General features: G+C 44.8%; 1 protein-coding gene across 1 annotated transcript in view; it reads left to right on the top strand.

Moving 5' to 3' along the window:
* Positions 1-5,435: 5,435 nt before the first annotated feature.
* MEE49 (Ribosomal RNA processing Brix domain protein) overlaps positions 5,436-25,718 on the top strand; it is a 96,651-nt gene continuing 76,368 nt past the window's right edge. Inside the window, exon 1 of the mRNA XM_086490883.1 lies at positions 5,436-5,654. Within this exon, the coding sequence (XP_086347009.1) occupies positions 5,436-5,654 (219 nt within the window). The remainder of the gene's footprint in view (positions 5,655-25,718) is intronic.

The following is a 25,718-nucleotide window of genomic DNA, read 5'->3' as shown; positions in this document are numbered from 1 at the left end:
TATCTCCAACAACTCCCGAGTACACAAGACCACATGCCTACTCTTGATGGGCATATCTTCCTAGCATGCATATACTACAAACATGGATATGCTAAAGAGAAAGATCATCAATGATGTGATGGAAGTACTAAACCAGCTTAAAGTTGTTGGACCTAACCTTGATGAACATATCTTGTTAATCATACATTTGAAGGCGCATATCGGCATACATGATGTCCAAGGCATTGCCAAACATGATAATTGCCACTCTTGACTACTAGTCTTATTGTGACTTTCTCACACGAGCATCATGCAAAATACCAATTACCTTAACAGAAGTAAGCATAGGTACCCACATGTTGATTGCTCGCATTTGCATACATTCAAAGAGTTTGCCTATTTACATACATGTTGATGTAAGGACTAAACCAGCTTAAAGTTGTTGGACCTACCCTTGATGAATGTATCTTGTAATTATGCATTCAAAGAGTTTTCCTATTGACATATATGATGTTCAAAGCATTGCCAAGCATGACGTTTGTCTCAACAACCCTTGACTAGTAGTCTCATTGTGACTTGCTCACACTTGCAAGATCAAAGTTATCAATGTTCATTCTACTCTCTTGGTTATTGTCAGCCATGCTCATTAATTTTATGTATAAAATTACTTTGTGATTTGGTACCCAAAAAAACCTTAGTTGCTACTCTTATTTACCTTTGAAAATTAGTCCTCAAGCAGCTACACCCGTGGTTTAGACGTTGTTGATTGCAAAGACTAGTTGAGTGGGTCTAACATTGCTCGGTTGATTATAGTTATTGTTGAGCTTGCTAGTAGCTCAATAATGGTTAAGCCAAAGGCAAGCGCCGAGAGACTCCATTATTAAGACTATAGTTCCCAACGGTGTACCTCGAACTAAGTACTTCTCAACCAAGATAATAGATCCCTGTCCCACTTACCCTATTGCAATAAACAGGCCCAACCTTTCATGGACAACTTAAGGACCTCTCTTCTTAAGCAAGAAAAGAGAAACCAATAGCTCTGATACCAATGTAATGGAAATTGGCCAATGAACTTTGAGAATAGCGGAATTAGGAGAATTAAAGAGAGCATTTTTGTGAGACTACTTTGAGAACATAGAGGGTCAACATAACCATTATACTTAATTAACTTGGCATGAACAAAGCACCACCAGGCACAACATCTTTAGCCAATAACCCCTGACCATCAATCTCCGTGTTAATTCTCTCACCCATGTCAATGGCTTACATATGTCGAGCGGCCTTCAAGGTGCAAGCATAGGTGAATGTATTTGGCAAAAGGCATTCCGTTCACATCCAAGTAAAATAGCCTAAAGTTTCCTTGCCTCAACAATGTTGGGAAAATGGCCAATCAATGTGTTTTAGTTGATGAAATTCCGGAGAGAGTGTCCATCAAGGACTTTTCATGGTTTTATGAGTGCAACACATTTGATATACATATTGACCAAAGCACCACCAAGCACAAAATCTATCTCCAACAACCCCTTAGTACACAAGACTTGTCAGAAAATCTAATATCTAACTAACCCAAATGATTTTCTCATATTAAACTAATCATTTAATGTGGGAGAATAAACATGAACAAGAATTAGAATAGAGACATGTGCTTCTAGACCTATCTCAGCAGGGGACCAAGAAGAGAGATGGTTACAGGGGTCCGAAAGGAGATTGTCTACCAAAGAGCAATGTGTAATAAGTGCTTCTACACTTATCTCAACAAGGGACCAAGAGGAGAGATGGTCACATCTCAATAGGAGTCCAAAAGGTGGGAGTCTATCAAAGAGCAACGTGCATATAATGGAGCTTAAAAAACTTTAGGGTTAGCTTCATTAAAGACCTCCAAAGGTTAGTGTTAAAAGTCCTTACGCCTTAGGAAAACTAGGGCTACGCTTGAGGTGGGAACTCGGCCCAAGCTTGAGGTGCTTCTCATGCTTGGTGACTAAGGTGCTTGAGGTGCTTGTCATGCTTAATGAGTAAGGTGCTTGTCGTGCCTGCTGACTAAGGTGCTTGAGGTGCTTGCTGACTAAGGTGCTTGAGGTGTTTGTCATGCTTGATGAGGAAGGTGCTTGATAAGCTTCCCATGCATGGGAGGTAAGGTGCTTGAGTAAAAAGGGGGAAATCCCCAAAGTTAGGGAAATCTTTGACTTAACCTTCCACTCATCCAAAGGGCACCCCCTTTTCAAGGGACACATGGACACATGTCAAGCTTTCCCTATGCTTAGCCACATGGTGTGCTTGAATCCTATTGGCTTGGCTAAAGAGGGGTCCAATGAGCTTCTAGTTCAATTCAACAAATATCTAGATATTTTCAAGTTCTCTCCCTCAAAGAGGTAAGGAGGACACTTATCCTAATGCTACCCATGTTGCTTGAAATGCATTATGCACGTGATTGGCTAGCCTTAAAGGGGTCCAATGAGCTTCAAGCTTGAGCAAAAAGGAGGGGTAGACCAAAGCAAGCAAGGGGTGTTCTTGGGGATATACACCCTCTCACAGACTCATTTTTAAACATTCTCACTTGGTGAAAGTGGAAGAACTCTATCTCTTTCTCCGAGCTTGTTGAGAAGTTGAGAGCCTACACCAACACTCTTGGTTATGGAATGCAAATCCAACCAAGAGCCATGATTCAATGCTTAAGCTTTCCATCTTCTCCATCTTCATTACTATGCTATTATGTATGCTAGTAAGAAGAGTGATGATAAGTGAGCAACTATTTCTTTCTCCTATGAACGTTTCTTCTTCCTCTTCCCTACCCTCATTCCCCACTAGCTCTCTCCACCTTTGAAGGTGTTTGAGACCTTGGGATTGAGGCCGGGGATGGTTAATGCTTTTACAAAGTTTATGTCATGCCCGTAATGCATGAAGCTTTCCATCTTCATAGCATCACCAAGGTCACAAGGAACACAAAGATCGTACTATACCAAGTCTCTCTTTATCGGAGAATCTATAATACAAAAGCCTATTGGAGGGGGGACCCAGCTCCACATAAATCCGGTCCTCAACTATTGTCAAGTTCTCTAATTCTCTATTCATTGTAGGATATGCCCAACATGGTTGTCACAAGAAAGCTCTTGGCTATTTTAGTCAGATGCAAAGGTAAGGCCTTTCTCCAAATGCAATCACCTATGCTTGCACCTTGAAATTGCAACATATGTCCAACATGGATTTGGCGAGGAGGTTGTCGGTTGTTTTAACCATATGTGCAAAGAGAGCCTTTTTGCAAATGCAATCACCTATCACAGTCTTGGTCTGAGGGTGGCTCCCTCTCTAGCCGATGTACTCCTATTTGCTAGAGGGGATCTCATGATTGGGTGTCCGTTGCACCTCTAGCTTGTTATGGTTTGTCTGCTCTTTGTATTTTTGTGGTGTACCTATGCTCCTATGTCCTCTTTGGTCTTTTGGTAGGTGTACCTATGCTCCCTCTCTCCTCGATGGTCTTTTGGTAGCCCTAGCTCGAATGAGGAGCAAGGAAAGTCTGTATTTATCTTATTTTATTAATATCAACACACTCACATCTGTGAGTTTTGAAAAAAAAAGAAGAAAGAAAACGTAAGATACATCTCAATATATCAAAAGCAAGATATCAAACTTTAGTGAGAAATAAGCTCGGAGATATCATATAGATTGCAAACATAGTCACATTAACTGAGACTATAGAAATAAATTAATCTAATGGGATCCTTGTTCATCTTTGATTGACACAACAATTTGTTTCACACTACTTCTTTGTCCCCTACCTATGCACACATGCAAAAATGTTAATCATCTATCCAACATCATCCAATGTTTCTACATCGGCACTTGCATTATAAACATCAAATAATCTATTATTATGTATAAATTCAATGTTGGGTCTCTCTTTTCAACCCAAATTATGTCCATTCTATAGTAAAACGTCCCTTGCCTAGTAAAATTCAGATTTTCTCTTGCTTTCTTATGTTTTTGATTCATCGATGTTCTTTTTTGTGCTTTCTAAATCAAATGGTCATCAAATTGTGTTAGTGACTTCTACTTATTATATTCATTTAGCTCACAGATTCCCTGCTTACATCTCAAGGGAATCTTATTACCCTTACCTAATAAAAGGAATGAGTTGGGAGGGAATCTTATTACCCTTACCTAATAAAAGGAATGAGTTGGGAGGATTCGATCTCACTCAGGTTAAGTTTTCGACTCTATGAGCTCCGTCTAACCACTAGAGCCGCAGGCCTGAAGGACTCCACTTCATCCCATTACATATAAAAAAAGGTTTACGCTTGCAGCCTCTTCGCCCACCCTTCCCCTTCGCACGCCACCTTGCCATCAATTCCAAGACTAGATGACGCCCTGGACATGAAACTCTTCAATCTCTCTCTCTTACTCTCCGTCCGCGAGACTACAATCAGGACCTCCTCAACCTCTGCGCGCTTGCAATCAAGACCTCCTCAAAGTTTGCATGAGGAGAACTGTCTTAATTTCTCCTCTTCTTTTCTTTATCGAAAATCGTAGCGCCTACTCACTCTACCCCTCCTCTCCTTCTCATACAACTAAAGAATCACTCTAGTTGGGTGATATACTATTAAACGTGTTTACTTGGTTGGCCTAAGGCCTTTTTGTCAAATGAGCCCTCACAATGGTGCACGTAGCTCAATCACAACCATTGAATGCTTTAAGGCTCTAGATGCTCAAGATTCTCTGCAGAGCCGCCACATTGCGTGAGGCTAATTTTCAGAGCCTGTGTAAGAAGCATTGACTAAGGCCTCCTTTTGGAGAGCAACGTACACCGGAGGTTGTATCCCACACAACTTGCATCGCATCATAGTAGCGACCAACCTACGTCCATCATCACATGCTTTTATAGGAGCCTGTCTTGAATACAACATCCAACATTTGTCGTCTAAGGCTTTTCAAAGCATGTACTTTCAACATGAGCAACATACAGAGTTGTAGTCTACACATATTGCTCGATCCCACCCCACGCCACACAAAAGAGTGAATGGTGACTTCCCCTAGATACGGCCTTAGAATCTTTTCATACTTAGCAGAGGATAAATTTGAACAAGAGTCTATTTCTGTAAAGTCTCTCTCCTGAGCGGAATTCCCAAAATTCGGTTTTGCTAATGGACCTCATTTTTTTAACACGCAAAAAGAGCGCAACGCAAATATTTGTTGTAGCGCGAGCCCCACCTGTCTTGTGCGCTATAGAGAAGTGAAAATCGCTCAGCAACCAGAAAAGGCGGCCGACATCTCCGTAAAGCCTTCACCCTAGGCTACCAGTTTACGGAGTGAAATGAGCACCACTGGTACCTCTCTCTCTCTCTCACACACACACACACACACACACACACACACACACACACACACACACACACACACAGAGCATAGGAGAAGAAGTGTGTATGTTTTTTGGGTGAACACAGGTACATAGGCTGGCTGCTTAAATGGGTAAAAGAGGGCGCAGAGAGGAAGGAGAAGCGAAAAATGAGGATGATACAACAGAGGCGAGGGTGGAGAAGAAGGCCTTTCCCTCACACATAAAAAACAAGCTTATTCGTTCTCTTCAGTACTCCAAGGTCAGGGTTGAAAAGAAGAAGCTGAAGAAAAGTCACCGCCAAGCACGCGATACTGCAGAGAAGCAAGCTCTTGAACTGGGTGAAGTGGTAGTTCTCGGGATGCTTGATTTGTTTAAATCGAATTATTACTTGATATTAAAGTAAGAAAGAAAGAAAGATCTTAGTAGGCGATCAAAGAGGCCAATGTAGCCATGAGACCAAAACAATACATACAATGGAAATTTATCTCTCATTTAAGAGTAATATTAAGACTAGCCTGCAGCTAAAAGGCTTAAAAATTGCTTATTACAAACAACATCCATAAGCATTTGGCATCTGCCTCTTGTGGTGCTCAATGATAGCTATGGTACGGGTATCCTAACCTCCTCCTGGGTGAATGTGGGCAGCTTGGGGAGCGCTATTGCTCAAGTGTGACACCTTCAGAGGATGAAACCTTTTGATGTTGTGTACTTACTGATGTCGGTGACACTCGGCAGCTGTACCTGTAAGTTGTATCAACGTTTATAGAAAATCTGTAACAATTACAATGCACTTGGTGGACTTTCTATAAGAAGAATCGATTCAAGCTCTGATTCCACTGTAACCAGCAGGCCGCTGGTGTAGAATAGGGGACGAGAGGTAGATATCTTTTTGAATGCTTTTTGTGCTCAGAGATAGGTGGTCTTTTGTCTTGCATACCATTGTGGCGTGGGTAGAGAATCCACTTTTTGGGTTCAATTGAATTTTGGTATGTGAATAACTCATGGTTCGAACATTGGTCTAGGAGGAGTATTCAGGAGAAAACTGTGATTTAGAATGTTTGAATAGCTCATGGCTCTACCAAAAGCACTACCATTGTGGGGTGTGCAGAGAAATTGATTTTTTTACTGTGAACATCGCCTCATAATTTCTTGGGAAGCCGCCCCTTGAGGTGGCTAAGCACCAAGGGCGGATAAGCTTCCTCGCGGGAAGTTTCGTGGGAAGTTTTCCCTTGAGACGGCTAAGCACCAAGGGTGGTTATGTCTCCCCGTAGGAACTTTGTTGGGAAGCTTCCCCTCGAGGCGGTTAAGTATCTTTGTTTGGATTTTCACCGACGTAGCAAAACGAGGTATTGTGCGACCTTGCATCACTCGAGGACATCTACACGTTTGTGAAGAACTACGACAATAATTTGGCCGTGCTAGGGAGTGGCCTGACAACGCGAGAAACCTCTAACTGCGGCACTTCTACGTCAGAGTTTAAATGCTTCGCTCCATCCGTAGCTTCAAATTAGTCAATTGCACCTCCGTGGAAGAAATTCAAGGAGAATGGCAAAGGCAAGCCTTCTTGTGCCGAGGATCAAAAGAAGAATCAATGCTATGATTGCCATTGGATTGGCCACTTCCGCGGCGATAAGGATTGCCCAAAACAAAGAAAGAATCCAAGGCTCAAGCAGCTTCGCATCGGCCAAAACTTTGGTAAACTTTGTTGACGAGGGTAGCCCAAGAAAGCCACCTCAATGATGAGAATTGGGAGAGAGATGGAAACCACGACAAACCAAGAAAGAACAGGTGACTCAAGGACTAGAAGAAGAGGTCCACACGAGTCACAACTACCAAGCAAGTGGTCTGAAGTCTTAGTTGGAGGGCCACCGGCTAGAAGAGCAGGTGCAGAGCATAACCGTAGAGTCAGACCAATTGATTTTTAAAATTAAGTCAAAAAATACAGTGAATCTTGGGATCCATATGACCACTTAGCAAGCTTCAGGCAAGTACTGAGAGTAGAGAGAATAACGAACTTCCATACTCAGTTCAAGGGGTTTGAAATGACTTTGGAAGGTAAGGCTTTAACATGGTTTCAAACCATACCTCTTGGATCTATTGCAGATTATCCGACATTGGCAATGAGATTTGTGGTTGCTTGCTTGAAGATGGGAATCAAGCACAACACGGTAGCACAAATCTACAACTTTAAACAAAAACAAGGAGAGTGTGTAAGAGTCTGTGTGAGTCAAATGAGACAGTATATTGACAGATCCCCAGAGTTGGAAACAACCGAGGAGAGACTTGCCTCATTGTTTCTAGAAGGCTTGCTCAAGCAAGAAGCATACCACCTTGGAAGCATGCATTTTAGGTGCTATAGACTTGGAGGATAACTGTGAGATCTTCAACAAAGAGAGCACTGTTAAGGATACACCAGCGTCACCATGAAACGCGTTTCGGCAAGTTAGGATAGGTGAAACGTTTCAGGCCTTGAAACGTTTTGCTCACCAAGTGAAACACAAGCCGTTTCACTAACAACAAGTTACCATAGTTTTAGTTTCAAAGTCGCTAAACGCACGTTTCGGTCTCACGTTTCACTGTGCTCTCATTTCGGCTTCGCTCACCAAGTGAAACACAAGCCGTTTCACTAACAATAAGTTACCATAGTTTTAGTTTCAAAGTCGCTAAACGCACGTTTCGGTCTCACGTTTCACTGTGCTCTCATTTCAGCCTTGAAACGTTTCGTGGTGAAACACCGCGTTTCAGGGTGAAACGTTTCGGCCTTGAAACGTTTCGCGGTTATGCTGGTCCGATACACAAAGTGAGCAAACCACATCTACCGTGCCAGCACAAGTAGGACCTAGTGTGGCAGCTCTTATGAATGCCATTGAAGACATGCTTAAGCGTATGAATGATGTGATGAGCAATATGCAAAGGAGGAGGGCTAGGACAAGGTCTACCACAAGGGCAACCTATGAGACAAGCAAGGCCATCTAAGTGGTGTGCCATCAAAGGCAAATGGACAAACCATGAGACGAACGAGTGCTATTATCGACCAAAATACGATGAAATGTCCAATATGTGCTAATGAGACAACAAGGACAACCTATGTATAGGTGTTCGCCAAACATGGGACAAATGCAGAAACCACCCATGGCTATGGAGAGACCATAGCCCCTTGGGCACCTATTTATGGGGCCAGGGACTTCCACACTATTTGGTTGTTGTATTGGGTCTTCTCATGGTAGTCATGGGGGGCTGATTGCCCCCTCTTTCACCATACCTTGCGTTTGTGTTCCTCTCTCTCTCTCTCTCTCTCTCTCTCTCTCTCTCTCTCTCTCTCTCTCCCGCACACACGCTCACATGGTATTAGTCGCCAGCGTTGAGGGCGCTTTTGCATCGGGCTCTCCTCCCAAGGGAAGCTAGCACTAGCATCTCTGCAACTTTCTATCGCAGGAACATTTCTAAGTTGCCTAGTGCTTTTCACATGACCTAGCGTTTTTTGCATGCTGCTGGCGTTTTGCAGTTGCAAGCAGAAATTTGCATCTTCTACCCTTGGCGCCCCTCCCTGCAACAAGATCCCACCTAATCAGCACCAGATCTGCCCTGCGTTTTTTCTGCCTAGATCTGCGTTTTTGGGAAACCTTGCGTTTTTGGACTTTGCTGCATTTTAAGCAAAAAGCTGAGCTTTTGCACCTACGGGAGAGGGCTACACCGCCTGGCACATGCAGACCTACACTCGTGGTCAGATATCTACACGAAATTGGCACTTTTCTGGCATCATTTACTTGCTGTTTTTTCTCTGTTCTCAGCCCTTTGACGGCTGAGAAGTGCGAAGATCCCTCCCCGCAATCTCTGCGACGCTCCCGTACCGATCGGCGGCGTACAGGTACGCTGAATTCTCTGTTACAGCAGTGTTTTCAGCCCCTTTGCAGCGTTTTTTGGGTGGACAACAGGCTGATTTTTTGCCTTTTGTGCGGTTGTTCACTCCCTTACTTGTCAGGAGACCATCCGATGGTTGTCTGAGCACTTATCTTGGACTTCTACAGCATTGGAGATGGTACCTTCTTCGGCGACTTGAGATCTTATCCATTGATCCTTGGGAGATCCATTCATTCCAGCCATCATTCGGCGGTTGCGCACGGGGTGGTGACTTGTGGTTTACTATGGACACACCTATGCACTCATCAGAGGAGTTCACATGAGATATGGCCATGCTCATGGCATATGGGATTCTGACATTCCCAGAGAAGACACCACCATCTTGAGTGGACAGACACTTACCACTTGACCTCGACACACTAGATCACTTGCTTACACAGGAGCATCTACATGGACTTAGGGAGAGGATCTTGGATCCTTCTTGTACAGGTTCATTACTTGTATCTACAGACTTGAGTGGGACTTCAGTGCTTTGGACTCTCTTGGAGAGTTTATCCGCGAAATGCGGGTGATCAGGCATCCCGCGACTACATCCGGAGTCACCCGGAGCTTGGCTTGGATGGTAGTGCAGTTACTCTTCTACACTCTTGATCATTTGGATTGCTACCTTTAGAGTTGCTTACACTCACCCTTGGTAACCTTACAACAGACTTATCTCCCGACCTGGGCAGTAGGCCACTTCCAGCTCATTCACATTGAGAGCCACACCGAGTTGGGGTTTGGTGGCGTTGGTGCGCATTCTGTTTTGGTGGACATCGGAGGATTGGAGGCAGGAGATACAAGCAAGAGAGTGCAGACAGATTGGTCTGGCCTTTCCTCTTGAGTCTTCTCAGAATGTGTGTGGTGCGAGACCCTTAGCCAACAATGACAACAGTTCGAGGAGGAAAGGCCAAACCAATTTGTCTGCGTTGTCTTGCCTGTATCTCTTGCCTCCAATCCTTCGGTGTCCACCAAAACAGAATCCGCACCAACAATGACAACAGTTCGAGGAGAGGTGGAGCATGTGATGCCAGACCCTTAGCCAACAATGACTACAGTTTGAGGAGGTTTTGATGGAGTGTGGACTTCTCCTTTCTCCATGTTCACTCCTTCCTCGATGGTAGTGTGGCCCTACAAATTTGGTCATTCCTTTGCCCTTTGGTGAGTTTGTTAGTACCAGCTGAAGGACTAGTTTGCAACCTATTATGGGCAATTTTTTCTTGATGATCCACAACAGATTTGTCAAGATCCTTTGGATGACAGGTTTGCACACAATGTCGACAATTAGTGGGGACATCTAGTTCCTACTTCCACAGTCAGCAACACTTGGATGCTTCTTCCATATATCTCTTTGGAGAGCTCCAACCTTGGGGGCAGCCCTTCGGGTGCAAATTTGGCCACGACTGGCTAGTATAGCAGGTTCTTCTTCCCTTGCAGTTTTTGACCAGCTTTCTGGCATGTTACAGATCAGCCCCAACGTTATTCACAGGCTTGTTCCCCGAGTTGATTCTTTTACTCTCCCTTTGAGTATTGGTGTCATGTTGTGTATTGGATATTGATTGCACAATTCAATTGAGGGTATGTTCTCTTCAGCACAAGTACAAAGGACAATTTTGGTGAAGATTTTATGGAAGCAAGTTACAACAAGGGGGAGTATATGTGCTCTTCCGAGTCTGTATGCAGTTTGGCATATTGTATTGGATTACACGTACAGGGTTCATCTTGGCAAATGCAGAACATTTGGTTTGATCTCAAGGAGTTTGCTTGAGTAGATAGGTTCTTATTGGGCCCTGACGGTTGCTTTGGCAAACATGATCTTGAGGTGACGACCTTTCAAGTCTTCCTATTCTTAACAGTCCGAGTTTTACCGATGGTGTGATGCTCTTTGAGTCTTGAGTTCCATGAGATTCAGGCTTTGCTATTCATTTATAGAGGAATCAATTTTACTCCAGGGTGTCTCATATTTCCTTCTGGTGGTACTCATTCCCTTTTCCCAGGATTGAGCGGGAGGGGGACTTCCTATGTTGGGGGGGAGTTCTCAGCTTTAGCTCTGGAGCTTTCAATGACAGTGTTTGCTCTGGCTCACTTCGTACTAGTGAAGAAGACATTGAAGGCCGATCATTCGGCAAAGCTGATTGTCTCACACATTTTTGGGTTACATGGGATCCTACGCCTATTATTCAGATAGAGACCCCAGATTTATGAGTTTGTATTGTTTGAGAATGTGGGTACTTTACTCAAATACTCTTCATTGTTCCGTCTACAAACCGATGTGTAGTCAGAGATTACCAACTAAGTGGTATTAGACTTGTTGACGTGCTATATTTTTGAAAAGAAGTCTTATTGGGAGAAGTATTTGAAATTGCTAGGGTTTGCTTACAAACAACACTGTTCCCACTTCGTACGAAAGGCACCATTTGAGATTATAGAGGGTGGCAAGAAGGTTCTGCCTATTTTGTGCACCGAGGACGAGAGATTTCAGGTTGATCACCTTGTATAGGATCTGGAGATTGCCTGTCTGCTTGTGCCAAGGTTAAGGATGCTTTGTAGAAGTCTCAAGAACGGCATAAGAAGGCAATAGACAAGCATCGCCGCCACTTGCGATTGAAGGAAGATGATTCCGTGCTTCTTAGGTTTGAGAAGGCACGCCCTAGGAAGAAGAAGGCCAAGAAGAGGCTTTTTCCAAAGCTAAGTATGTGATAGTATGGACTCTTCCAGATTTTAGAAAAGATCAATGACTTACCCTTCAAAATGAAGTTGCCAGATACTTGGAAGATTCACAATGCATTTTATGTGAATCTATTGCCACAAAGGTGATGATGTGGCAGCTCTAACCGAAGGAGGAGAGAGAAGATGTTAGGTGCAGCGGAATGAATGTTTGCGCTTTGTTCAAGATGAGTGCTCCGAATTGTGCTCAAGGTTCCTTTTGTTCTTATGGAAGGTAGAGCCTTCGGTTCTAATGAGAGAATGCTATGATCACAAACAAAGTGAATGGACACTGTGCGTGCAAGTGTATGATAGAGAGAGAAGAGAGATACGACACCAGAGACGTTGTAAAACCCTCCTCCGAAGGCCCCACTCTTGTCGGCGAGAGTGGTCTACTTATGATTGCACAATCTGGTCCAAATGGAATGCATGAGACTGATGCAAGTCTAGGCTATGTCGGCGATGACGACGGGGACGACGAGACCGACCTAAGGGCTGAAATCTGCAATCTTTTATCTGCTGTCCAAAAACGCTGTGGGCTGAAATCTGCGACTAGTCCAAAAACGCTGATTTGGGGGACTGTTTTCTGTGGGTCTTTGACACTGAAAATTTGCAGGTTTAGGGCTGAAAACAGAGGTTCTTAAGGCTGAAACTGATGGTCTTTCCGGGCTGAATCTGCTACTTCTTTATGGGCTGAATCTGCTACTCTTCTATTGCTGAAAATCGCTGCATTGCTGCATATTGCTGGGATCCAAAAATGCTAGGGAAATCTTCTGTCAAAACGCTAGGCTGATGGTAACCAAAAACGCTAGCTTGTTGTCTTGTCAAAACGCTAGGGCTGGGCTTTGCTGGCGAGGGTGCTGATGCAAAACGCTAGGCACTGGGAGGTATGGCGATGATGTGCTGGTCCAAAAACGCCAGGCAATGCTGATGAAGAAACACTAGGATGGGGGGGATCTACTGCTTGGAGGGAATCCACTAAGGCTCGGTCTTGCTGAGAAGTTGCCTGTTGAGCTTGGCTCTTGTTGCCTCTTCTGCCAAATAGTGCTAGCTCTAGTTTGCTTATATACAAACTTAGCAAAATTGCCCTACCTACTTTCCAACAAAAGTCACTTAAAAATAATAAGTGAAAAATGTCAAAAATAGGCTAAATGCACTGGAAAATTCCCTTGACTGATTCTGGTGGATTCTGATGGGAATGCTTATGATCATGCTGTGTGCAACCAGAGGATATGCATTTACACTAAGTGTCTGGTCTTGCACGGTCTACGAATAGACTCAAAAGTCCCAGATCACTTCCTATTCTAGACTGACTTGATTGAACTGAACCCTGGTCATGCTGTAGCTTGTCCACGGACACATAGGGTTGGATGTGTCACGTGACATCCCCTCCTTTTCAAAGTGAGGTACTGGTACCGAACTGTATGGCGTCGAGGGAGATCGCCAACAGGGTATGGAATCCTGGAAGGGACTCTTCGCCGGCCCATACTGAGGTGTGGGTCGTGCGATACTTGAACTTCATAAAGGTCTGCAACGCTTGCTTCTTTGGGCCGCGCCGAAAGCGACAGTCTTCTGAGTTTCCTTCAATGCTTCAACTTCGTTGAGAGTCATGCTTCTTTCTTCTTCAAGAATCTCCATGGCTGAAAATTCCTGAAACCACTTCCAACACAAAAACATGAACATACCTATTCCATGTAAGGTGAGTGGAAAAAATCTTGTCTTCCTAAAAGACTATGCATGCAATGTAGATGAACAAAGAGACGGAGTGCCAAACCGTTCACCACACATACGCAAACAATGAGATCGAATCTTTCTCTCTTGATATAAAGCAATCAACTGTGGCAATTCACAACGGAAATGCCCATGCTTGGTGCTCATACTTTCATGTGCTCTTTCTAGCACTGTGTCATGCCAAGGAAGAGACATGGAACGTGACTTCCTTGAATGCATACTTTTCAGCTTTTCATGAACAATCCGCATACATTCGTCCTCATTCATGAGTGAAACGTGCTCAACGTACAATATGTCATGCCTAGGAAAAGGGGTCACATAAAGATGCTGACAAAAATACAGGCAACGATCATGAATGAAACACTCGATCAATGCGTGCGTACTAGTCATGCGAACACATAATACTTCATGTGAGGGTTCTTGAGACCTAGGCTTGAGAGCCAAGATCACTTCTTCTTGAGGGGGTTCTTTGGACGTAGGCTCAAGAGCCAAGATCGATCCTTCGTGATTGATCGAAGCTGCAACGAGGTTAGCTTCGCTAGAAAAAGCATCCACTAACTCATCATCCTTGTAAAATCACGTCATCTTCATGCAAATCATCATGCTCGTGAGAAATCACATCTTGGTCATCATGAAAATCATCATGCTTGTGAGAAATCACATCATGCAAATCATCATGCTTGTCATTGTTATCCAAATCATCATGCTCATCATTATCATTCAAATTATCATGCAAATCATTGTCATTTAAATCATCATCATGCTTCTCATAATCATGCAAATCCTGTGTGTCATGCTTTGGAGAAGAAGAGACTGAGAGAGTCTCCGTCTCCTGAATCTCTTGCATCTGTGCCAGCACTTGAGAAAAGAGTCGCAAGAACTCTTACATGTGTCGGTTGCGTTGTTCTTGTCTCGCCTTTCTTTCTGCTTCTCTTTCTGCTTTGTCTTCTGTGTGTCTGCGATCCATTTCTGCTTTTATTTGTGCGCGTCTACGATTCATTTTTGTTATTCTTTTTGCATTTCTTGCTTCGCATTCTAAGTTCCTTTCCATAAACATAAGCTCCAAAGTCTCCATAGGAGTTAGTGCAATCCTTGATGTAGATGGGAAAGGGGGAGGGTCGGAAAAACCTCCTGGTTCTTCGCCTCTCTCATGCTCATCATCTCCAACAAAGTATCCATTCCGCTTCGAGTGATGACCATGCACTAGGGTCTTGGGTTCTTGGGTTCTGAGGTTCTTAGGTTCTTGAGGGTCTTGAGGTTCTTGAGGTTTTCTTTTGCTTGCAATCTGTGTTTGAGAAGGATCTTCTCTTCACCCGAGTTCTACTCCTTTCTGCGTGCGCACCCCTTGGCGGCCTTGCGCTCACACCAAGGTTGCTTTTTCCTACCTCACGTCGATTGGCCGGCCGCTAAGTGCACGATCCGCTCTCAATGAGTGAAAAGAGACACAAGGGGAGGCTGGACAAGCCCTTCTTTCCTGGGATTCCTGTCACTCTTCAAAACCACGATTAGGAATCGACACGCCCAAGCGAACCTGGGTTCGTACGACCGCAACAAGCAAAAAATAAAATAAAATTCTTGTGATTCTTGTGGTTCTTTCCTTGAGTGATACAGAACACTGCCAAAGCTCTGATACCAATGTTAGGTGCAACGGAATGAATGTTTGCGCTTTGCTCAAGATGAGTGCTCCGAACTGTGCTCAAGGTTCCTTTTGTTCTTATGGAAGGTAGAGCCTTCCGTTCTAAGGAGAGAATGCTATGATCACAAACAAAGTGAATGGACACTGTGCGTGCAAGTGTATGAGACTGAGAGACAGAAGAGAGATACGACACCAGAGACGTTGTAAAACCCTCCTCCGAAGGCCCCACTCGTCGGCGAGAGTGGTGTACTTATGATTGCACAATCTGGTACAAATGGAATGCATGAGACTGATGCAATTCTAGGCTATGTCGGCGATGACGACGGGGATGACGAGACCGACCTAAGGGCTGAAATCTGCAATCTTTTATCTGCTGTCCAAAAACGCTATGGGCTGAAATCTGCGACTAGTCCAAAAACGCTGATTTGGGGGACTGTTTTCTGTGGGTCTTTGACACTGAACATCTGTAGGGTTAGGGCTGAAAACAAAGGTTCTTAAGGCTGAAAACTGATGGTCTTTCCGGTCTGAATCTGTACTTCTTTATGGGCTGAATCTGCTACTCTTCTATTGCTGAAAATCGCTGCATTGCTGTATACTGCTAGGATCCAATAACGCTAGGGAAATCTTCTGTCAAAACGCTAGGCTGATGGTAACCAAAAACGCTAGCTTGCTGTCTTGTCAAAACGCTAGGGCTGGGCTTTGCTGGCGAGGGCGCTGATGCAAAACACTAGGCACTGGGGGGTATGGCGATGATGTGCTGGTGCAAAAACGCTAGGCAATGCTGATGAAGAAACGCTAGGATGGGGGGGATCTGCTGCTTGGAGGGAATCCACCAAGGCTCGGTGTTGCTGAGAAGTTGCCTGTTGAGCTTGCTTCTGTTGCCTCTGCTGCCAAATAGTGCTAGCTCTAGTTTGCTTATATACAAACTTAGGTAAATTGCCCTACCTACTTTTCAACAAAAGTCACTTAAAAATAATAAGTGAAAAATGTCAAAATAGGCTAAATGCATTGGAAAATTCCCCTAACTGATTCTGATGGATTCTGATGGGAATGCTTATGATCATGCTGTGTGCAACCAGAGGATATGCATCTACACTAAGTGTCTGGTCATGCACGGTCTACGAATAGACTCACAAAAGTCCCAGATCACTTTCTATTCTAGACTGACTTGATTGAACTGAACCCTGGTCATGTTGTAGCTTGTCCACGGACACATAGGGTTGGATGTGTCATGTGACAGAAGAACACAAGTGATGACATGGCACCTTGTACAGAAGGTGATGATGTGGCAGCTCTAACCAAAGGAGGAGAGAGAAGAACACAAGTGATGACATGGCACCTTGTACAGCTGGTCCACAATTCGCAACCTCCTCTGCAAAGGACAGATTGATTGGCTGAAATCGACCTGGATTAGAATCTAGCACGAGCACTACACAGAAGCCCCTTTTTGCCTTCAAAACGCAGCCAAAAACTTGCCTAGCTCTACGCTGGAAAATAGCGACACTCCTCCGTCGTCTACTTGCTGGAAAATGCAGGTTCTCAAGGGTTCCTCGTGACAAACTCAAAGCAGAACACCATCACTCCCAACGCAAGGCTCCCATACAAAAAATGCAGCCAGAAGTTGCCTTGCCATTGGCTGAAAGAGTGCAGCTCCTGATAGCAAGTCCGGCGTCATCAGGCAGGCCGTGGCTCTGATACCAATTAGAAGCTGTGGTGACATGGGAGCACGAGGGAGTAGACTTGGCTGCCTAGGCAAGGGCTCCTCTTAGTAATCATGTTTGATCAATGTTAATAGGACCCTGGTCATGCTGTAGCTTGTCCACGGACACATAGGGTTGGATGTGTCATGTGACAGAAGAACACAAGTGATGACGTGGCACCTTGCACAAAAGGTGATGATGTGGCAGCTCTAACCAAAGGAGGAGAGAGAAGAACACAAGTGATGACATGGCATGTCATAAAATCTAATATCTAACCAACCCAAATGATTTTCTCATATTAAATTGATCACTTAATGTGGGAGAAGAAACGGGAACAAGTGTTAAGATATAGATATGTGCTTATAGATCTATCTCAACACGGGGCCAATAGTAAAGGGGCCCAAATGGGAGATGGTCTATCAAGAGCAAGGCTAACCAATGGAGCATAAGACCTTAGGGTTAGCTTCATTGAAGACCTCCAATAATGTGTGTAAAAGTCCTTTGACCTTAGGTAAGCTAGGGCTGAGCTTGAGGTGGGAACCCGGCCCAAGCTCGAGGTGCTTGTCGTGCTTGAGGTGCTTGTTATACTTGAGGTGCTTGACTGGCTCCATGCTTGAGGTGCTTGACTTGGTGCATGATTAAGGTGCTTGAGGTGCCTTGAGAAGCTTGCTTGAGATGCTTGTGGGAACACCCCCTACTTCAAGTGCTTAGTCATGCTTGATGACTAAGGGGCTTGCTCATCCAAAGTCAAAAAGATCCCTACAAGGAGGGGGGCGAGCCTACAAGGGAGGGAGAATGAGAGAGAACACACACACACACACACACACACACACACACACACACACACACACACACAAGGGAAGCCCCAGCTTGAAGAGGCAGCAAGGACACTTGTCAAGTTCCTCCTCATGTTGCCCTCATGGTGTGCTGAAGCCTATTGGTTGGCCACCCAAGGGGTCCAATGATAATTTAGGATATTTAATTAATTGATTTTGCATTTATCAAGTCCTCTCTCTAAAAGGGGAAAGGGGGACACTTGTCCCAAGGCTACCCCTGTTGCTTGTAATGGCTCCTGCTTGTGATTGGCTAGGCCTGGAGGGGTCCAATGAGCTTCAAGCATGAGCTACAAGGGGGGGTCGACCCAAGCAAGCTAGGGGGGTGCTTAGGGGGTATACTCACCCACACACACTCACAAACACTCTCATTGTGTACTATGGAAAGTGCAAGAGCTCCCTCTCCTTCTCCAAGCAAGTAGAGGTTGAGAGCCTACACCAACACTCTTGGCTATGGAGTGCAAATCCATCCAAGAGCCATGCTTCAATGCTTGAGCTTGCCATCTATTTCTTCTTCATTACTATGCTATTATGTATGCTAGCACAAGAGTTATGATAAGTGAGGAACTAGCTCTTTCTCGTATGAAATGTTTCTTCTTCCTCTTCCCTACCCTCATTCCCTGCTAGCTCTCTCCACCTTCGAAGGTGTTTGAGGTCTTGGGACTGAGGCTTGGTATAGTTAAAGCTTTCTTCAAGTTTAGGTTATGCTATGATGGTGATGCATGAAGCTTTCGATCTTCATTGCTTCACCTAGGTCACAAGGAACACAAAGAATGTATTGTAACAAGTCTCTCTTTATGGGAGAAATCATAATACAAATGCCTATTGGAGGGGGGACCGGCTCCACATAAATCCGGTCCTCAACTGTTGTCATGTTCTCTAAATTCTCTCTCTTGCAAAAGTATTGTCTATGCCAAGTTAACTAATTGCTATGATTATGTTGCTATCTTCAATTATGTCTACCCGCTATGCTCACAAAATCATTTCTTGAAAGTACTCTCATTAAATTCCGCTACTCTCAAATTGAATAGGCAAATTCCATTACATGGCACCTTGTACAGCTGGTCCACAATTCGCAACCTCCTCTGCAAAGGACAGATTGATTGGCTGAAATCGACCCGGATTAGAATCCAGCACGACCACTACACAGAAGCCCCCTTTTGCCTTCAAACGCAGCCAAAAACTCGCCCAGCTCTGCGCTGGAAAATAGCGACACTCCTCCGTCGTCTTCTTGCTGGAAAATGCAGGTTCTCAAGGGTTCCTCGTGACAAACTCAAAGCAGAACACCGTCACTCCCAACGCAAGGCTTCCATACCAAAAATGCAGCCAGAAGTTGCCTTGCTATTGGCTGAAAGAGTGCAGCTCCTGATAGCAAGTTCGGCGTCATCAAGCAGGCCATGGCTCTGATACCAATTAGAAGCTGTGGTGACATGGGAGCAGGAGTGAGTAGACTTGGCTGCCTAGGCAAGGGCTCCTCTTAGTAATCATGTTTGATCAATGTTAATAGGACCCCTCTTTGAGACATTGCTACTCAGCAGATCGCTAATACTCGTCACGTATATCAAGTGTGATGCAAGTCAATACTTTGTGTAGACTTTATCTAGATGAAACATTCTTCCAAATAATTATGTATAAGAGAGAGAAATGTGTGTGTGTGTGTGTGAGAGAGAGAGAGAGAGAGAGAGAGAGAGAGAGAGAGAGAGAGAGAGAGAGAGAGAGAGAGAGAGAGAGAGAGAGATTTAATTATTGTTCACGGAGGTCAGATATGACCTATGGGAACAAAACAAAACATTACATCAGCTCTTCGAGGTGAAGGCATTACAAACATATCAGTTAGGGATTGAGGGTACATCAAGGAGTGAAAGGAAGGAGGGAAAAAATAAAAATTAAGGGGAGTCGAGTGGAGGGGGAGTTGGCTTGGGAGTTCGAAACTCTTGGATGATGGCTTTACCGCCACGGTAGATTGCCCATTTACCTTGTTTACGGGCTTCATGCATCTTCTTGAGCTCGCTTGCTTTAAGCTTGAGCTGATTTGTGATCAGTTCCTCGGCGATCCAAAGCTTTTTCCCCTTGAGATGGTAGGATTGTCATAGTAGGTTTGTCCGTTCTTCTTTGTTCTTGAAAGTGAGGATGCATTGGCCAGGTGGTACACGCCTATGCGTGTCGTTGATCCAGGAGACTGTTGCTAAATTGGCTTTATCTGACAGAAAAATAATTCTAAATGAATTATGGGATTTTTCTCTCTTGGAACACCAAGGAAAAAATAATTCTAAATGATTTATTGGAATTTTAAGTGAGAGGGTTTTTCTCATTGGAGACATCCGAGTACAGAGTATTCCTAGTGCGTCATTCAGAGTAATGACGGGAGCACTGTGAAAGGGAATATCTGTAAGGCCACCAAGAACGGGTACTTTTGATGCGTCACATCGAATGGGTGACAGGGAGCATCGGTAAGAAGTATCTGACCATCCGGGAACGGACATCTCTGATGCATCATAGGATGGGTGACATAGAGCATCCCGAAAGAGATTGCACTGTAAGTTCGGTAGGAAAGGACTAGGTGATGGGTATTCCTGATGCGTCACAAGATGGGTGATAGGTGCATCGGAAAGGGAATATCCATAGTCAAGAGGAAATTCCGAACTGTGTTATAATTGTGCACAAGGAAAAGCAAGCACTTGGGTTCAGAGGAAACTTTGAGAAAATGTTAGGTGCTGCGGAATGAATGTTGTATTTTCTCAAGATTAGTGATCTTTATTGCTCAAGGTTCCTTTTAGTTCTTAGGGAAAGAGAGCTTTCCGCCTTATGGAGAGTGCTATGATCACGAACAAAGTGAGTGGATGTTGTGTGTGCAAGTGAATGAGACTGAGAGAAGGAGAGAGAAGAGATACGACACCGAGATGTTGTAAAACCCTCCTCCGAAGGCCCACTCTCGTCGGCGAGAGTGGTCTACCTGATTGCTCAAAGGTGTACAATGCGTATGCAATGGGACTATGCCGATGACGACGGCGACTTGACGGCTGAAATCTGAGATCTTCTAAGCGCTTAATTTCGGGACTGTTTCGGTGGCTGAAAATGACTGTTTTGGCTGCGTTTTTATGGCTGAAAATAGGGGAACATCTGCAACCAACTTGGGGGCTAATCTGCTACTGTGCATAGGCTGAAATCTGCGTTTCTTCAAGGCTGATTTACTGCTGCAAAAACGCTACCAGAATCTGAGAGCTGCTGGCGTTTTGGGCTGATGTCGCTAGGGTTATGCTGAGGTTGACAATGCTGATGATCTTCTGTTCCAGATGGCTGAATTGGAAAACACTACTGCCCTTTCCTAGCGTTAGTAATTTCCTGCTGGTCGGGAGTGCTGGCGATGATGCATGGATGAAAACGCTAGGGCTCTGTGTTGATGGCGATGAAGCAATTGCTGAAATGCCAAGTCTTGTGGAGATACTGCTGGTGGAAACCAAAACGCTACCTGCTGCTGAGAGAGGAAAACGCCAAGGTTGGGGGGGGGTCCTGCGGGTTCTGCTGAGAAGTTGCCTGTTGAGCGGGAAGCTCCTGCTGCCTCTTCTGCCAGAAAGTGCTAACTTGGGTTTGCTTATATATTAACTTAGCAAAATTGCCCTACCTACTTTTGTTGGAAAGTCACTTAAAAATAATAAGTGAAAATACCAATAAATAGGAAAATAGGCTAAATGCACTGGAAAATCCCCTAATTGATGCTAATGGATTCTGATGGGAATTCCGATGATCATGCTGTGTGCAACCGGAGGATATGCATCTATGCTAAGTGAGTGGGCATGCACGATCTACGAATAGACTCACAAAAGTGCCATATCACTGCTAATCTAGACTTGACTGAACTGACTGAACCCTGCTGTGGTGTAGCTTGTCCACGGACACATAGGGTTGGGATGTGTCATGTGACAGAAAATACAATTGCTTTCTGAGAAAACAGGTTGCTTTTCGGGAAAGCAGATGCTTTCCCGCGAGGAAGTCTATGTCTGCATTGCAACTATGCATGTGATTGCATCCAGGGACTCCTCGGAAGTGCTGCGAAAGCATTGTTTTTAACTTATAAGGTTTTATTGAGTTTTTGGCAGATTTAGACTATTTTTAAAATATGCCGGCCGCCCACTCAATAAGTAGGCAGCCATCTGATAAATAAGGGAACAGATAATCCAGCATTCTCTCTCTCTCTCTCTCTCTCTCTCTCTCTCTCTCTCTCTCTCTCTCTCAGCCCACCCATGGAATGAGATTGAAAAGATACAAAAGAAGTTCCTATGTAGACATCTGGGAGTCAAAAAAACTACACCGTATTCAGTGTTGCTTTTGGAAACAGGCAAAAGACCCCTCGAAATGAAAGCCCTGCAAAGAATGTTTACATACATTATGAAAGTTAAACTGATGCCCTCCATGCGAATCCCCCACATAGCATGGAAGGCCGGATGTGCACTACAAAAGACTAAGAAAAGTAAATTCTTAACATCGAGTCTTATCCAAGACATAAGGAAGTGGTTTGCAAAATGGAATGTAGAGGCATATGTGGACATGCCCATTGTCAAGGGGGAAGAAGGGGAATGTATGCTGAATTTTGAAATAGCACTACTTGAATGCCTTCACAATAAATGGCGAACGACCACACATCGGTCCAAGTTCGAATATTATTGCAAACATGTCAACACAAAATACTGGGAGCTCTACAGCACAAGCAAGCCGGAAGCCCAAGTACACATCCAAACGCCTATGCCCCATATGGCAAGAAAAGCCATAACTCTGATGCATACAAGATCACACTTGCTTAAGATAGAAACAGGCGGATGGCTGAAAATTGATGCTCAGAAAAGAATATGCACATCATGTACTATGCGAGCCCTTGAAGATGAAGCACATGTGACGTTAGAATGCCAAGCATACGCACATATTCGAGCTGATTTTCAGCAGCTCATACACGGATGCCATACTCTCGCCGAGTTCTCTCCAAAACGGACCCCTCCCCTACAGCTCTCGGGACATATCTTGCCCGCATCCTAGAACACCACAAAACACTCACAGAAGACACAAAAAGTCACACGAGTAACACACCCTCGAAAGAGGAGAATGTCTAAAAGGTCCCATGGGTCATTTTGGCCCCCCGTGGACGTGAATATCAAATCAAATCTCTCTCTCTCTCTCTCTCTCTCTCTCTCTCTCTCTCTCTCTCTCTCTCTCTCTCTCTCTCTCTCTCTGTGTTTTGGCAGAACATCGCCCAAAAAAAAAAAAAAAACCCAGCCGCGATCTCTACGCGGGCAGCTAGTGCTCTGCTATCTTTGCCGTGGCCAGAGAGCTATAAAAGCATTACACGCCCTCTCCCCGAGGGAAGACCAGTTTTTGCAAGGAGAAGATGCTGCTGCAGATTTCAGCCGGCCGCAAAGAAGACGTTGCCGGCAGTGATACCCATGGCTGGCCAGGACCCAGTGCACGAGTTTCCTCGCGAAGAAGTGCCTACGGAGCGTGTCTCCATTGTGACAAGCTGCCGTTTTCTCTGTTTCCAGCCCATTAACGTCGTAGACAAGGCTGATTTACGAGAAGGAACCTCCGAACCCGAGAACACCTCTTGTGTGTAGGATTGGAAGAGAGAATTTTCTATGTAGAGATCTCTTCCGGGGAATTGCTTTTCGAGAATCGAGTTGCGTTTCGAGCGTCGAGACTTTGAAGGTAACGATTTTCATGTTATGATCTCTAAGTATTTGTTTGTAGGCGTACTTCCTCTTAGTGAGGGAGTAGGAGTAGAGGAAGGCATGAGCCTTTGCAGGAGAAAAGCGCTCTGAGGAATTAGAGCCAGATCAGCCCAAGGGTTTCGTACCCGAGTTTGGGAAGCAGATCCACGAATCGGAGAGAGGTAGTCTCTCGAGTTGTGATCCGGAAGTGGGGATTCCCAAGTAAGGACTTCGTGTTCGGGAAAGCAGAGTTGTTCTGCGGGAAGAGGACTCTGGAAAGAGAGTTTGCAGGGATGTCATGCCTGAGTCTGGAAGGTGAAACCCAGAGGCGAGAACCTTGATTCTTGAGCAATATAAAATATATTCGGATAAACAGAATTTATCACTTAATACTGACGCTAGATGAGAGAGAGAGAGAGAGAGAGAGAGAGAGAGAGAGAGAGAGAGAGAGAGAGAGAGAGAGAGAGAGAGAGAGAAGATCGACACAGCACTGGGGACCAGAAGATGGGCTGGTCCCCCCCCCTCGTAATAGTATCTTTATTACTGAGGAGAAGTCTATACAAGCACTTGAACCGAACGTATTACCACGTTCGTTCTAGAATAAGACTTGATGGTTCTCGGAAGCCTCAGCTTTCTATTCCTACGCACTCTCGTTTGTGAGAGAGACATTATCGGGCTCGATGTTAATTGGTTGAAGAATGTCATTGAGCTTGGTGATGGCTTCTTCGAGTGTGTCCTCCTCCTCGATGTACCATGGTGGAGAGAGCTCTCCAATCTTCATCTTCAGAGCAAGGGATTCTTGCAACCTGCATTCTTGTAAGATTGTTTGTATTTCATTGTCGATCTTCTTATGAGCTGCCTCATGGGCTTTTTTCTGAGCCGCCTTGACAATCTCAGTGAAAGAAGCTTCGACTTTGTGTGTCTTTGCTGGCAGAGTTTTGTTCTATTTTGCTTTCATCTCCTCAAGCTTACTCAAAATGTTGTTTGAGTTCAACATTCTCCAAGATAAGCTCTTGGATCTGAACCTCTAGGGTTGTGATCCTTGCGTCTTGGCAAGTGGCGGGATCCTTCTTAGGCGCAGCTGCCACTGCAAGGAAACTCTTGCGTGTGCTGGACTTTGGTGTGTTGAAGGAGGACATTGGATCTTCGGATCTTCTTGACTCTATTGAGTGGGCAGGCCCAACTATGGGAACGAAGATCAAACTTGTTTGATGGGGCTTAAAGAAATGACCAGGGAAACGGGTTTGCTGCAACTCGACGAAAAAAGAAAATAGTTTGATGAAGCTTAAAGGGTTAAGTAGGGTCTGCAACTCGCCGAAACAGGGCTAGGCTCGGCGTCATGTGGCTCGTCGAAGCAAGGCTGTCAAGTTACTACTGCTGGCGATGGTGTGCATATCGAAACAGAGCCGGGCTCCATTGCTACTGCTGGCGATGGCGGGATAGTGCTAAGGGATGCTAGCCCCCCCCCCCCCCCTCCCCAAGAGGGCTGCCCTTCGCCCCGGGGGAAGACTTGCAGGCAAGTAAGGCTAGGGTTACAGTTACGTCTTCAAATGAAATGTTATATTAACGTCTTCAGAATCCATCCTCATCTGCACTCTGGATGTCGAGAGGGTATGGCTCAAATCCTCTACTGTAGTCTCCGTCGATGTTGTGTAGCCCCTCTCCTCAATTGTGGCCGTTTGGATCTCCGTAGCTCTAGTGCTCGATCAATGAGAGTGCCGGTAGTGGTCGAATGAGTGTGGGCCGAGCTCTACAGTGATGGCTGCTCCTCTGGCTGTCCCATATCTAGTGAAAAGAAAACCGTAATGTGTCTCTTGGACTCTCTAGCTCGCCCCAGTAAAGTGTCTTTATATGTGTGTAACTCAAGTAAATATAGCCCAACACATCTCTGATCCTCATAACTCGTGACCCAAGAGAGAGAAATGAAATGAAATGTTATATTAACGTCTTCAGATGGCCAGAGTGACCTATGAGACCAAAAAGTTACAATGTGGTGGATTTGATATAAAGTCAGAGTAAAAAAAATGACAAAATAGAATGCTATGGAATCCGAAACAGCTAGGTGTGATCTAAGCAGTTAGGTGGGATAGCTAAATCACAGATCACAAAAGATACAACATCGGTCGCTGGCGAATCTCATCAATCTCCTCCATGGTTAATAGCCTGACCAGGCATCGTGCATGTCGGGCCAAAGTGATCCGAATCCTCTGA

Source organism: Adiantum capillus-veneris, chromosome 19 (genome assembly GCF_014529385.1).
Source record: "Adiantum capillus-veneris isolate H3 chromosome 19, ASM1452938v2, whole genome shotgun sequence".
NCBI lineage: Eukaryota > Viridiplantae > Streptophyta > Polypodiopsida > Polypodiales > Pteridaceae > Adiantum > Adiantum capillus-veneris.
This window is presented reverse-complemented; position numbering and strand designations above follow the sequence as displayed.